Here is a 15,882-nt window from a genome sequence, read left to right on the forward strand (position 1 = left end):
CTGCAGCAGCAGTGAAGATTATTAATTGCTTCAATGTGTTTCAGGTCCTCCACTAACTCCTGGCTTGATTTTGTGAGGCAGAGTGTGTAGCTACCAGAGACTGGTGACAGTGGAGACATGATGACCCTAATGAGAAGTGGTCAAGAGGTACTTCCAGGCTGCCCCCATGGCCCTGGGACAGCATTTTTGCTGGTATCCAAACTGTACAGAGGCATGGGGGAGAGCTGAGGCAGCTCAGATGAGGAGCTGTGAGAGCGGTGGGGACTTTTCTGCAGACCCGATGTTGGCGGTGGAGTCTCCCAGGGAGGAGCCCTGCAGCAGCTGAGGGCTCTGCAAGACCCTGGGCTAGAGAGGGGCTCTGCTCTTCTCTGCCCCTCACAACCACAGGGGCTCTGTAGCTCTGCTGATAGATGACTGTACAGGAAAAAAATAAACAAGGGCATATATATCTTCTATATACACATGTGTAATTATTCACTTCCATTTACTAAAGGAGAAACACTTTCAAATTTCTTATTATTTGCTGCTTCTTTTCATACTGCTGTTGTAACTTTTCATTTAATATCCTGGTTACTACCAAAGGTTTATGGATTATTAGACAAAATTAAAACACACAGCTGCTAAAATGCAAAAGCAAAGCAAATGCAGAGTAAGCAAATAAAGAAACCATGTGTGAACAGTGGCCAGAAAAAAACAAACTCCAAAGTTTCAAAATATTTTCCAAATCATTGAAAAATTAAAAGCAATATTGCGACACCAAGATCCTGCGTGGCACTCATCAGAAGGCTATTAACAAAGTCTTAAAAAGCCAGAAAATGCTTAGCTTGTAGGTCAGTACTTTGACCACAGGGAGGACAGGCTGTGCAGTAGCAAACCAAGAAGGCTTTGCTAGCTTAACATGAAGACAAATATTTACCGAAGCATGCACAATTTATTAAAGGAACATACACTTACGGCGTTATCCCCTAAAATGTCCAATTTTTTCATCAGCTCTGCTACTACTATGTCCTAACAAAAGAGAAATGGAAAACCAGGAGTCAGAACAGAGCGTCTGATTTTATTTCAGGAAAGGAAAATACAAAACGAGAATCCCTTACTGTTACACCTTCTGCCTCGCAGTAGACTTGGAGAGGGCTTTTCCCCTCTGTAAAAGGGCCGTGATGGAAGTTGATGGCAGGCGATCGTCTTTCTCTCTCCTGAAATGACAATAATTGCTTGGTTACACACTACAGTATGTCAAATGACAGCTTCACCAAGAACTTGATAAATATGGTTTGAAAAAGGCCCACCCTAACTGAACACACTGCAAAGCAATGCTCTTGCAGAGTGGCTTTATTTCGGGTGCAGAGCACAGAAACCGTACCTCCTGCACCCTGTGGCTATTTACACTAACAGCCAGGAGCAAAAGCTGTTTCTCTGGCCAGACCACGTGCTTTTGCAATGGCACTTAGGGCTGACAGGGAAGACCTGTACCTCACTGCAAAGCAGGGTGGACATACATATTAACAGCACCAATATTTTCCCACCATGCTTCTTCACTGGGCACTGATCATGACCACTTACCTATTACTTTGACTACATAATATATTTGAACAAAATTATACATTTATACGTAGTATAATACAGATAGAATGTAAATTTTTCTTGTAAGTGGCTGCTTTGTTAATCTCTCTTTGGAGAATTTTGAAAATAGTTTCCAAGAGCTTATAGATTCTGTTTATACAGGTAATGATATAGAAAACAGAAGGCTCAGTGGAGTAACCACAGTGGTCTAGGCCACATGGTTCCTTCTCTGTACATTTAGCAAGAGGTGAAACACAGCAATGAATTTTGGCAAGGAAGAAAGTTCCTTTTTCTTTTTCTTTCCCATATATGGTCCATTTTGGTTTTATATCTTCTCATTTTCAGAACAGATGGAGTATAGTTAAGTGTGTATCTACATCACGAGCTGCTCTTCTGGATCTTAAAATTACCTAAGTAGTAAGACTGCCAGAACAACCTATCAAGAATACTACTATTGATCCCTGGGTGTTTGAGGTTTTTCTCTTTTATTAGCACTTTGTACCAAACCCTTTGGTCTCATTCAGTGCAATGCGGCTCTTCACAGTAAATGTGAGAGAGTTCCCAAAGCCATGGTGCCCCTGGCCTCAGCTCACGCGGCCCAGGGCAGGTGGGCAGGACCATGGCTGCAACACGTGCTCACTTCAAGCTCCAAGATCCTGAACTCCAGGAGCTCGTTTTGATCCTTAACATCCTGGACATCATGTTTTAAGCGAGCTTCCTCGGCTTCCATTTGTTTTATCTGCAAAATAAAGCAACACATTGTTAGTACTGTTTGCAGTGTCACTCGAGATCCACCGCATGTTGACCATGCTGGGGAAACGCCGGGGTCAGCATGAGCGCCAAGGGTCTGAGCCCACCCCCATGGGATCAGTATGGGGAGAGACATGTGGCACCAGCGATGGGGGCACACGGGGCTTTTCCCCAGAGCCATTGTCCTCATGCAACCTGGCACCAGGACATTGTATAGGGTAACAGGGAATGCCACAAAACCACTTTTTCTGGCAGGTTTATAAGGATCTTGTTATTATTCGTTAATTATTTCCAGTAGAGCTGTGTGATACAGATTAAAATATTGCTCCTTCTGCATTCCTTAAGCTACAAATATTATTTGAATAATACAAATAGAAACATTGAATACCTTTTCTACCAGTTCTTGATTTCTTCTGTACAATGCTTGCTTCTCCTCAATCCACTTCATGTCCTTGAAAAAGAAATGACCAATATTGTAGGTGAAACTGGCAATGTTTAGCACAAACACAGTAGCACGTATTTCATTAAATCACGCATATAGAGAAGAGGGACAGAATAATATTGCATATGAAATTGTAATACCGTTATTTCCTAAAACCATTTCCTAAGCTAAACATTTCCATCTTATTTTAACAGTCTGTAGTATACAAATGGAATAGAAACACTCCAATGATTAAAAAACTCTTTCAGATAAAAAAATCGGTTTGCATTAAAAGAGATATTTCTAGCTATGTATCTACTATTAAATTTCTATTACACTGAATGCAAATTACATATTTCTGAACAATAGGCAAAATAAACCTTATTTTGAAACTAATTTCTTAATTTGATGAATATATAAAACCCACAAAACCCAGAATATTATTTATCAATAAGTTTAACAATAAAAAGAGGTTAAGCTTGAAAGGTAATGATAAAATAATTTAGCATTATTTTAAAGTTCTCAAAAAAAATTCTTTTTTTTTTTCTCTTTATTTTCTTTTTTCCTTTTTTTTTTTTTTTTGGTCTGGAAAAGTAAGACATACACTAGAAGCAGCCTGGTAACATTTCTTGTATTTCCCTAGTATGTCTGCTTTGTATGCAATGAATCAGCTATTGAAAAGTCACTTCAGGATTATGCTATACATACATAAACACTCACTAGTGTCTGCAGCATTATATGGTAACTTGACCAGGCACGTCTCTAGAGCCCCCTCCCGCCTCCAGTATGAAGGCTGGAGAAAGGGCTGGTGTTCAGCTGCATGCATTACCTGTCCCTGCTCAGCAAGGGCCTTCTCCAGGTCTTCTATCTGAGCCTGAGATCGGTGTATTTCTGCTTGGAGCTGCTCACGTGTCTGTAGGATATGAGGAGGGGGGAAGAAAATAATAAAAATCAAACTTTCTCTCAAAGACAAAAGCTAACACAGGTACAGAAAATACTTAAAAATATCAAATACATTTAACAAATAATTTTTAAAGTTCTTTGGCAGAATAAATTTGCAGCTACGCACACAGCATTAGTCATTAATCATAAAAAGAAGTCTGGAAGATGGGTTAATAATTTTGAGACTTAAGTCAAGATTAACATAACCAGCACCCCATTAGGTAGACAGTAGGACAGCAAAATATAAATGGCTTCTTACAGCTGGTTACGACAGTCTGCAGTGAACAGCCTTCCCTATTCTAGAACTAGGCATTTAAAAAAGCCAGTGTAATGCAAAGATTCATTTCTCCATGAGAACAAATGAAAATTATTGTTGCCACAATTCTGGGCACACCTGTTTCCTTTAAATTTTTGATAAGTTAAAAAGCTCAGAACAGACCCTACATATGTAACATTACAAACTGGCAAATTGCTTTGCTCTTTATGCATTTAGTACCCTATCTTATGGTCTTACTGTATTGTGTGTAATTTTTTACTATCACTAACTGATCAGGGGTGAAAAGACTAAACCACAGTAATGGTGGTTCCAGCACTTCACAGGGGATGCCGGACAAGCTGGCTGGAGTTAGAGACCCCAGAGCCCACCTCAGCAGTCAGTCCAGCCAAGTCCTCTGCCCTGCACCCCCAGCCAGGAGTGTGCTGGAGGGGCTGGCTGACCCCAGTTTAGCTTGAAAACAACCTGAGCAAGTACAATTGGAAACCCCCATACAATTACAATCCTTTATTTTCATGTAATATAAGCCATTTAGACCTTAACTTCTCGTTCTGCATCCAATGTTCCTCCGACCTGTTCTTGCAATAGGGCGTATGCTCGTTGCAGAGCCTGGTACTCCATCGTCAGCTGCCGAAACCGCAGTTCTGTCTCTTCCTTGGCCATGCCCTGGAATTAAAACCAAACATGCATTGCACCAGTTGCTTTTTTTCTGCAATCAAAGTAAAAAATATTATAAGAGTGGATTACGTTTGCTTCCTCTAAAAAGTGCCAAAATTATTACTTTCAAAATCCAATTTGGGAAGCACAGTACTAAGGAGCCTGTTTATGTGCCCTCAGACTATTTCTCTTTTGTCCCTTAAACATCTCTTGCATACACTTGCTTCAAGAAAATTAAATACAGAAAAGAAGAGAGAATTCCCATCGCCTTGGAAAAATAAAACCTTGTCATCCATATAACATACTAACGACTGAATTGCCTTTTATTGCTGTAACAGACAAGGTTACCACATTTAAAGGTGAAAATACAACTTTCTTGAAACAACAAAAGCTTTCCAATCTGGAGGCTAAGCCAAGCCTGACAGTCTCACTCAATTATTAAAACACTAATCTAGAGTTAATACTTGTAGAAATGGTGACATCAACATGAAAAGAGCCCTTCATCTTCTTCATTCTCCTTACAATATCCAGCATTGAATGCTTTCATGTCAGGTTGACTGAAATGTTTCATTTGACATGAAATGAAATTATACTGCTGGTTGCATGCACAAACTTCGTACTATCTGAACAGGGAAAAAAAAAGTCAGTACAGGAATGAAAAATAAATAGGCTCATACATATAAAAATACATTCAGATTCCCTGCAGTGCAGCACACACCTGGTAACCAGTTAGATATCTTTTATGATGGAGATAGGAATTCTTTAGGTTCCCTTTTAACAGATCTAATTACAACCCATGAAACAAGTGAAATGGCAGATGAAAAGTTGCAGCCAACATACCATAAAAAAGCTGCAAGTCATTATTAGCAATTTTTTGTTTATTACAAGATCCTTGTTAAACCCAGAAACATGAAATGGTACAGCGATCTGACATACACTCAGGAATGCATTTGTAGGGAAGCCCTGCAAAACACCAGGAATAATCACTTTTATTTGTATTACCAACTACCTTTGTGTAGTCTGCATTCAGAGCCTCCAGAAAAGTCATGACCTCAATATACTGGCAAGGAGACAGCCTCTCCTCTGGAGACTGACTGCTTACTGTTCCTTCCAGAAACACAAACCTTATCGCTTAAGGCTGTGCTCTGTGCTGAGGTCAAAATGACAAAGAAGGACCTGAACCAAACTACACATGCACAAACCTGCAGCAAATCTCGGTGTGAACAGGTCCTCCTAGGGTTGTCCAGTCTCTTTAGACCTCCAACCTAATAAACCCATTATACATCTAATATTCTTAGGATATAATATTTCCAGCTTGGCTAAAAGTTGTGAAATTACTGGACTTGAGATGCAGAGATATTAACCAACAGGCACAGTATTAAATTTAACATCAATTTTTAGTTTTCTGATCAGAGGTGACAGATGAATGATATAACAGACCAGGAATTTCAGTAAAAATTAGTAGTGAGGTTTCAAAACAAAACAACACATATTTTTGATGAATACCTCTTCCAAGTCATCTTCAGGAGTGCAAGGGGTTTGATCCGTCCGGTCAGTTTGATATGAGATAGAGGAACCATCAGACTCCAAGGAAGCTTCTTCATCATAGCCAAAAAACGTCTCCACAACCGGCTTCTGACAGAGACAAGGCATCAGCGAGCACGGCCGTGTCACACAGCAGCGGTGCCATCAGCTGCACCAGCCCGATGGCGTTGGGGGGGGGGACAGCAGTGACTTTGGACACATGGCTAAACCCTGTGCTTTTGTAGCATTTGAACATACACACCTTCAGAGGAGTCTCAATTCCAGATTACTGGTAATTCTCACTCTATTGGTTTTTGAAAAACTGGTCCAGTTCTTTGCATGTATCCACCTATAAATTTTTTTCACCCCATGACAGTGCTCTAATGATAGCTAAAAGTATTCAAATCGCTGAATTGCTGTATTTGTTATTAGGTATCACAGTGTGCAACCTCAAGCCTCTGCCTTTTTTAAATGTATTTTCCTCCCGATTTCTCTAGCTAAGCAGATCACCCTTTTTACTTCTTTGTGTGTTCACCTCAGCATGAGGTGGGAGTTGTGGAATGAAATGTCTTTGTTAATCCATTGTCATCACCACAACGTCCCTCCTGCCACTACCACAACTTTCACATGAAAAGTTAGATTTGCAAGAAATGTTCTACTTGAAAAATTTGAAGTTAATCACCACAGCAATGTTTTTACAGTTCGAAGAAATCCATTTTTTCCACTCAAAGCTGCTTTCTGTTTAAAAAATGATGGTAGTGGTGGTAAAGAAAGATTTACTGTTAAATGCTTGAAAGCCAAAGACTATATTTCAAATACAGTTCTAAAGTATTTTTAATTGTTGATTTACAAAAAATATTTCTAGATTTTGGCTTTTTGTTTTAATTTGCAGTGGATAACTTTCAAAGGAGACAATACATAACTCTCTTTCAAAGGCCTGGTTGCCATTTGCAGGACAACAGGAGTTAAGGGGTTATCTCACATTGACCTCAATTCGTTATTTATAGATCCATTAGCTCCAGTGCCACCCTAATTCTTCATATGTAGAATGCAGCTTGCTCTCAGGTCCCTGACATTGTACCTTACAATGTCAATACAGTGTTAATATTTATATTAACATCTTGCCAAGTATTCATTAACTAACATTTTCTTTTTCCCTGAGCTCTAACCGTTGCTTCTTGTAACCAGCAATTTTTGCATGTTACTAAACTCCATAATGAATTATTTACAACCTACATATGTTTTCAGGAAGTGCCATTAAAAGACCATTTTAAGATGTGTTAATTCATAAAATCTGTCTCATCTTAAGACAATCACGTACCACTGAAATCCCACAGGATTGCTCCGGGGAAATGCAGAGCGTGCAAATGCTCATAATGTGCAATGCAAATGGTTCCCCTATCCCTACCAGATCTGGTCTGAATATCCCAATACAGTCTATGAATGTCCTTGAACTACGTGACCCAAATTTAAGATTAGGACCTGTTTGCAGACCCTCGAGGAGAATGTTCCTGCGCGTGGCTCCAAGGCCTTTGGAGCACCCCAGGAAGCCAGCATGCCCATCAGCATGTCATGATACAGGGTTTTTTTTTACCTTAGGAATTCTTGTCATTTTTTTCCTTTGCTTCCTATACCTTAACAGCTTATCACGTTCCTGAAAGAATCAGATACACGTTAGCTGTTTTCAGAAAGCTGTTCTTTAAATTAACTATGTCAGTACTAGGAGTCATTGGGTGATCAAGAAATAGTAATGTCAATGCTGGCCACTGCCTCAAACTGAAATAACCATGCTTTCATCAGACAAATGTTATTTTTACTCCAACATCTTCCAAGTTTGCCATATACAAGTAGCAATTGCTCTGTGTATTCATGAATATCAAAGCAGCAAAAGAAAGTTGATTATAACCAATGCAACACACTGGCAGTTCAGGCCTCATTTCAGAGCTGCTCCGTCAGCAAGCAGATGTGTTCAAGGCCGTGCTATGGCTCTTCTCTGGCAGATGGGCTCTCTGTCCAGGGCTGAGGAGCAAAGGCCAACTCCTGCCCTTGGCTTGTTGGAGCCACGGCTGTTACTGCCGTGCACACATGTAACAGCCCAACTACACAAAATTCAGGGACTATTTGAACTCAGCACTTTCAGTCTCAGCTGACTTCTCTAAGGATCTTCAGGTTCCCAGTGCCTCTGAAAAAAAGGTTTGAGCATTTACTGCTGCCAGTAAATTTTTCTGTTCAGTGGAAATTATGACACTCTTCATAGAATTGTGTCAATTTTTTATAGTACTGAAAAAAATTTCTTTATTCTGGATTGCAAATACAGGCAAAGTCCAGGATTGCAGAGGGTAAAGTTCTAAAGGGAAAACCCCTATAAGCTTTCATTTTAACCATTTGGTAAAAGGATGCAAAGACATTGTGGGACACGGATAATGTGCCACTACCATCAGCCCAATGGCAAATCCTAACATAAGCAGCAGTGACAGAAGAAAATCAAATACTTGTTTTGCTTGGCAACACAAGCTTTGCTGCACATTTGGCAATGAAGAACAAAACAGTACACATTTTATCAATACCTATTAGTGGCTTAACTTCACAAAATGTTTACTGATAATAACAAAGGGATGAGTTGAGCAAGGGCAGTGACTGAGAACATGCCAGTATGGGTGAGACAAAGCTAGTGGCTATCCGACTCAAAAAAAAAAATGCAATTCCAACGTGGCAGAGCTGTCCTGAAGATGGGGGATGCTCGCTATTGGCTGTCAGGACAGGGTGACCATGCTGACTTTTGCCTCTGACGTCATCCTAGTGGTGGAAAAAAAAGCTTTCCTCTCTCACCAGAGCTTTCTTCTCCACTATTGGTACATTTTTCTCTGGTGAACAACTTCTGCTGATATGGCCTTTGACAACATCTACGCTGAGCAAAATACTGCGTTAGCTTGCTGCCTTAATGGAGATGTAAGCGATAATAAATTTTATTATAACATGCATTCTTGTCATGAACAGCAATTTAAAGCATACAAAGATAAGGACGAAGTTGTCGTTCTTACCATGACACTCTTCACATAGCCAGCAGTTTCCAGGGTCTAATGAAAAAGAATGAAATAATGTGAGTGTACAGACTTAAAAAAAACCCCATCAACAAAAAAAAAAGAAGGTATTTCCTTGAGGAGTATTATGATTTCAGTATTTTCTGTTTCCAAAGACTGAGAACATGTTAATAAAGAGGCAAAAACCCAAACACAACGTTGCAGAACACCCCCCTTGTACACAGTAATCTTTAGCCCTGATGCTGTGTCCAGCTAAAGGAGTTCTAACATTTTCTCTTGCAGGAGCAGGATCTGGCCATCAGCATATCTACTGGACATGCTGCAATGGTTCTGTCATGCAAGTGCAATGTAGATTGGAAGGATTTTTCCAAATACTATACCACAGATAACTTATTACTAGTAAGTGAACTGAATATAATAGAAATGCCTACCATGTCCCACTGATGCAAGCTATGCCCATTAGTTCACAGAACCCAACCACCCCTTGCTTAGGCTTCCTGTTCTGCTATGGCCTCAGTCAACCCCACATAACAGCAGCAGTATTACATCTTACCTTGGAGAGTTCATCAATGATATTTTGCTGTTCAATAACTTGGAGTCTCAGGAAATCAACTTCTCTTTCTTCCTGGCTGTGGTCAAGGTCATTTAAAGAGCTCGGTCTCCTTATTGTTCCCGCTCTTTGCCTCTACAAGAAACCCACACAGCAGAAGAGGAAGTGATCAGAAGGCTTTGCCAAAGGACAGTACACAAGCCTTCCTTTTACAGCTAATGATGCATCTAATCTAATGGCTGTTCTGGCAGCTATCCTGCTTCGCTTTTGCTGAGCGTTACATCTAGAGTGCAAACACGCTGGGTGTTCCTGTTCCTCAGACTGCTGTGTGAAGCTCGTGGTCACCAGAGAGGACAGCGGGCATGGGGGGCCTTCGCACCAAAGACGGGGGCTAGCAGCAGCTCGGCTGCACCTGCTCTTTAGTTCTGCCAAGAACCGTGTGGCTTTCTCCTGCAGGAGAAGGAATTCAGAGAGCTGAAAACAATGTCACTTCTCTCTGGGTTGCTCTCATTCATTTTGATCTGCAGCAGTCCCAGAGCTGCAGGACCCACGGGGATGACCTCGGCCCTGCTACATTCATGCAATGCTACGGCTACTTGCTACCAGCTATTGCCCACTAACAATATTAAATTGAATAAAAAAAGGGAAGAGTCGTAAGTGCAGCTTTCCTAGTGATTACAAGGTGATTCTGGTACAAAAGTCCAAAGTGAGGTGGGGTGACTTGTGCTCACATTACTAAGTAGCCAGTGACTGAACAATCTCCTGATCAAAATGTGCAAAGCTCACACGCTCGCTTTTCTTCAAAACTATTTGTTTTTAAAGTTAAAACAAAACAGGTTCTAGCCACAAACCACTCAGTAGTGCACCGCAGAACATCTCAGCGAGCACTGGAAAGGGGAAAGTTTCCTATTAAACTTGCAAGTTTGGGACAATGCCTGACTTCATCAGCCCCGTGAGCACTAAAGTACATGTTCTCTCTGGAGCATACAGAGACTTACCATTGCTATATTTTCTTGTGTTACAAATTTTAATTTATTTTCCATTCGACGTAAGGCATGTGACAATTCTTCATTCTTCCTACTAAGGCGTTTATTTTTGTCCAAAATGGGCTTATACTGACTTTCAGCTTCTCTAAGACGTTTTAACTGAAAGATTAAGAGAGAATGAACACCTCTGGAGCTGTTATTTTTCATCAAATATATTAATCATTTTCTTTAACTGTCATACTGTCTGTATTTTCTCCTAATGCAAAGCAGAATTGATCAAAACCTCTTGGTATTTTCCATGGGAAACAGATTGTTCCTCCTTCATGAGGTATTCAACCTGTGCAACAAGTGTACCATGTGGGGAATTTATTTATTTTTAAAAAATAAATAAAAATCATTCCAGCTAATGCCATCTTAAAAATTCATTGTTACCTAAGTGAAGATGAGTGTGATGTGGCATACCACCAAATACAGAGTGTAAGGAGGAGGCAGCTACTCCTGCAATGATTTCCACATAGCACAGGAGAAAATATCTTGATATTTTGGGGGCAAGGCACAGCCATGGAAGCACATCCACAAAGAGTCACCGCCATGCTTTGTCGCTGCACTCACCAGCTCATTTCTCTCCTCCGACAGCAGTGCGTTCCGGTCCTCCAGCTTTCTGATGATGGCACTCAGCTCAGCGATTTTAAGTTGGAAACGCCGGGCATCCTTTTCATCCAACTGCTGTTCCTAAAACAAAGATCAACTGCAAATAACTGTTCATAAGTGTACATGCAATATCAATATTTTTCAAAGCTCAAACTTTTTCTTATCCCAAATCCAAACATTTCAAAACATTATACGGCAGAGTGTATAACCTATGTAACCTAACTGACCACTGAAACGTGCAGGATGAGACCAACAGAAAGTTAGGAGTGAAAATGTAACAAAGTATGCAAATGCAGAAGTATGTATATGCAAATACAAAGTCACAAATGGTAAACTTGGAACTAGAAAAGAAAATATCAAAAATTAAGGCAACGTTTCCAATGTATGCCACTGTTGAACTGAGTGCTTCAGACACATCACCCACTCTGAGGACTTTGTTATAATAAAATGATATTAAAAATACTGAAGTACAAATGGGGAAAATCCATGCAATTATACCATTGCATAAGCTCTTCTTCCATAAAGCTGTGGCCCTTATTGGGTTCTAAAGGGTCACTTGTAAAGCCAAAGGGGTAGCACTTTATCTGAGTGAAAATGCTTAAATCAAATTATAAATGAATAGAAATATAGGTAGATGTGTTCTTGTTCAGAATCAGAGAGAAGTTACATCTATTTACAAGTGTGACAGACTTTTTCCCCTTCTCTAGGACTTGTTCTGATGTTTGGCAGGAGTACAAATCGAAACAAGCAAATTAGTGTCCATAGTGCTGGTGGCACTTTTGGGAGGTCTAGGGTTCCTCATTCAACAGGTGCAGGAGAGGCTTGGGACAAAGAATAAAATAGATTGGTTTGCTCATGTATAAGTATTTACACTTCTACTGAGAAAATTAAGGCTGTTGCAAAAGAAATCTTGATGAGAATCAGCAATGAAGAAAATCTGCATACGCCAGATATATGAGGTCAATTAACCAAGGGGTTTTTAATATTAGCAAATTAAGGCAAAAGCAGAAAGGTGCCATAGTTATATTAAAAAAAGCCATTGTGAAAGAGTGGCTAAAATTTAATGTTCTGGATATTACATTGTAGAAAAGAAAAAGGAGAGAATAGGTTAGCAGGTATTTAATTCACTTTCTGGTCCACTGAAAGCGAGAGCACTTAGCAGCACAAAAATCTGACATAGCAGCGGTGTTCTGGGAGGACTGCGGGATTTCCCGCGCTTTCATGCACCGATTACCTTCCCCCATTTCCCTTTGTTAACTGGCCTTGTACATCTGCTCACAAAATCCATTGTTAGCAGTTCCGAAAGCTAGCATACATACATTACTTGGTTAGAAATGCATTTGCATCATTTGTTGGCAAAATTGTGTCAAACTGTCAAACTAAGGCAGGTGGCAGAAGTATGATACAGTGAGGAAAAGGAAGAGAAAAAGAACAGAAAAATTTCACCCTGCTAACAAAACCAAACCAAACAAACCAGAAAACAAAACGACAAAAATGCAAAAGCTCTCCCATAACAGGGTTTGATTTTAAATCTTAAAGGTTTGTCTACAAATGAGAGCAAGAGATCAGTGCCTCGGGGTTTCCCCTTGCACGGCTATGGGAAAGCTGTTGCTCGAGGGTGCACTCATCAAGATTCTGTCACTTTGTGCCATTTTGTCACTCTGTCTGCTCGTTCGTTTAGGTGAAACCACGTGAAAGTGCTTACGGGGCTTCCCGAATGATCTGAAGCGTCTCCTGCACCACTTGCATAAGGAAGTTCCCGCTTGGGGCTGCTCAGATGCCGATCAGACTCTTTGATCTGGGAAAGTTGTTCATCTAAAGCCTCCTTTTGGAGCTGCAGTCTCTGAGCATGCCCGGCTTGAACCCCTAACTCTCTCTCCAGCACGTAGACTGCTCTGTCTTTAAACTTAATCTCCTCCATCTACAAGGAGAACAGAACACAATCACACAGGCAGGCAGCGGCTTGACAACAACAGACCATCTTATGACCCCAAACGCGGCCAGAGAACAGTTGCACAGAGCCGACACCCCTCAACATAGAAAATACAACAACGCTCTCTCGGAAATAGAACAGCAATGAATATTTGACAGTGAACATACGAACTGAATCACTTAACCAACTCAGGAATATAACTCATCTTCTGGGGGCCACCCAGAATGAAATCTCTCTTTTCAGCAGGAATTTTTTCATTAAAATGATTGGGAAATAACCCATACTCTTAGCACCATTTCAGAATACCTTAAAAGAAATTAAAACCTAATATTCATATCACAATTTGGATTAGTTCACCTAAACATTTTAATGATTTTGCAGCATTTTGCTTGGACATCACCTTTTGAAAATTTGGATTCATGATTTTAAAAGAAAAATATTAAAACCTGAATATCCTTTTAATTTTCAAAATATAGAAGGAATATCAATTTCTTTAGTTCTTTTTCCAAAAGTCTCCCATGTGAGCAATTTGTTTAATTATCCCATTTCCATGAAAGTTTTGCTTATGCATAATGAACATTATGCAAAATCATTAAGTGCTTAAATGACAAATGTCCGGCTAGCTCTAATTCTCTTCTTTCCTATTTGCCTGCACTGTTCTCACTGAGTTCAGAGAGCTGTGCTCATCACCATTGGATTGGGCACGTTGAATTTGCAGGCGCTCTAGGAATATTTTCTGGATATTTTTTCCAAATGCTAATGTGGAATTAAAGCCTCCCTCTATATGGAGCTGAGCCACATTCACCGGCGTGGAGTGCTGTGCCCAAAGGCATGCAGGGGCCAGAGAGGTGGCTCACACTGCAGGCTGGGTGAACGTGCCATGGCTTACGCCAGGATCAGACCTTTGGAGTCTGTTTAGAGAGTTCAGACAAGGACGGCCTGTGCCCTGCCTAATAACAAAAAATTACTGAGCACAGCCTGAAATCTTCCTCTGTGCCTGCGATGATGTACAACACTGCAGCAGAATCTCAGGCTCTTCCCAGCTGGATTGCATACATATACATTATACATGAATATAAAGTATTAATTGCACTCACACGCCACAGGGCTGCCAAATGTGCTTACAAATAACGATTCTATGGAAAGAAAGAAATCAGATACATTCCCTAAAATGTCTGTTGATCTGGTTTGAGACACCAAACATGCTTAAGATTTTTGGCATAAGTTTCTGAGGCTTTACACATTTAATTTAAATGATCAGTTTTTAAAACGTGGCCTGCTTGAAATCAGAACATTTTGCCTTGTGAGAACTGCGTTTGATACTTTTATCTGACAGCTTTGTCTGTAAACCTGGAAAAAAATGACATTGTGAATTAAAAGATCACTAAAAGCACTTTCTTTCCAATAACTGCAAAAACAGCCCACCCAGGGAAAAAGCAGTTTACACACACCCAGCGACGTATCGGGAAATTACTTCCATTAGGTGTGTTTGGGTGGAGGGGTTGATTACAGCTTCACAGCTGTGAAGGAGGAGAGGACACAGCAGGTTGGGGCATGATGTCCCTCTGTTGCACAGCGTGGAGGCTGCGTCGGGACCCAGGCCAGGGTGGGCTCACCACCACCCCATCACCCCATCACCATCCCCATGCATGGGCGAAGCTCCGCCGCTCCAGCTCCAGCCATAAGTGAGAGTCAAGGTGCTGCCCGAGGGGCCGCACTGCCCGGGGCGGTCCTGCTCTTCGGTAGCCACGGGAAGAAAGAACTGAGCTACAAGGCCAGAGAGATCCCACATCGTCCCTGGGGGAAGAGCCAGCCTTTGACAAAAGACAACGTAGGACAACTCATAAATACTTGCACGGAAACTGTGTTTCAAGGTTATGCAAAATTTAGATTCTTTTGGTAAGATAGAGCAAATTAAATGTACTTTGGGTGCCATTTTATTAAAGGTGCTTTCAATAACTTCCACTAAGGCAATGGTCTACTAACTTTGAATGAAACAAAGAGGTGCCCCCTGAGGTCCTTCTGCTAAACACCTAACTAGGTAGAAATCTAAATGGATGTATAGATGAAAAGGTAACACATCATCAACTGATGATTTGTTTAAAATAAGCAGAATATTGGGTAGTTGATCCCAATTTATATGAAAACAAAGACATGTTACAATATAGACAACACCTCAAATTCGGAGGAACAAAGAAACTGGAGAAAACACAAAATGTTTCACAGTATTTCACTAACAGTTTGATTTCCAGAAAAAAAACTAAAGATAATCTTCATAAGCAACAAAGGAAACATCAGTATTCACATTTCCCCTCATATGATTAAATTCACATTCATGAAATATACATAACAGTTTGATGCTTGCAGCCCATTATTAAAGAGCAATGTTGTAAAAATAGTACAAATTGAAGGAAGCATTTCACTAAAAAATATTATTTAGCACATTTCTTCCTAGCATCAGTAACATTAAGAAAACGTAAAGACAAGAAACAACTTGCAACTCACTGGAAGAGGCACGGGTCCCCAGGCGCGCACCCCACCAGGCTGTCGCGCAGGCCGGCCTCATTCTGCGGTGGGTGCGGGACCGGTG

The 15,882-nt window shown here is 40.6% G+C and overlaps 1 protein-coding gene across 1 annotated transcript in view; it reads right to left on the bottom strand.

The window, feature by feature from the left end:
• The window catches only part of JAKMIP3 (Janus kinase and microtubule interacting protein 3), a 35,384-nt gene that overhangs the window by 7,303 nt on the left and 12,199 nt on the right, over positions 1-15,882 (bottom strand). The window contains exons 3-15 of the mRNA XM_010581942.1: positions 13,065-13,280; positions 11,321-11,440; positions 10,721-10,867; positions 9,726-9,857; positions 9,173-9,208; positions 7,726-7,785; positions 6,114-6,242; positions 4,488-4,616; positions 3,564-3,647; positions 2,702-2,764; positions 2,204-2,302; positions 1,098-1,196; positions 955-1,008 (exon numbers count right to left, since the gene is read on the bottom strand). Coding sequence (XP_010580244.1) covers positions 955-1,008; positions 1,098-1,196; positions 2,204-2,302; positions 2,702-2,764; positions 3,564-3,647; positions 4,488-4,616; positions 6,114-6,242; positions 7,726-7,785; positions 9,173-9,208; positions 9,726-9,857; positions 10,721-10,867; positions 11,321-11,440; positions 13,065-13,280 — 1,368 coding nt within the window. The remainder of the gene's footprint in view (positions 1-954; positions 1,009-1,097; positions 1,197-2,203; positions 2,303-2,701; positions 2,765-3,563; positions 3,648-4,487; positions 4,617-6,113; positions 6,243-7,725; positions 7,786-9,172; positions 9,209-9,725; positions 9,858-10,720; positions 10,868-11,320; positions 11,441-13,064; positions 13,281-15,882) is intronic.

Source organism: Haliaeetus leucocephalus, unplaced genomic scaffold, assembly GCF_000737465.1.
Source record: "Haliaeetus leucocephalus isolate CR32 unplaced genomic scaffold, Haliaeetus_leucocephalus-4.0 Scaffold830, whole genome shotgun sequence".
Classification (NCBI taxonomy): domain Eukaryota; kingdom Metazoa; phylum Chordata; class Aves; order Accipitriformes; family Accipitridae; genus Haliaeetus; species Haliaeetus leucocephalus.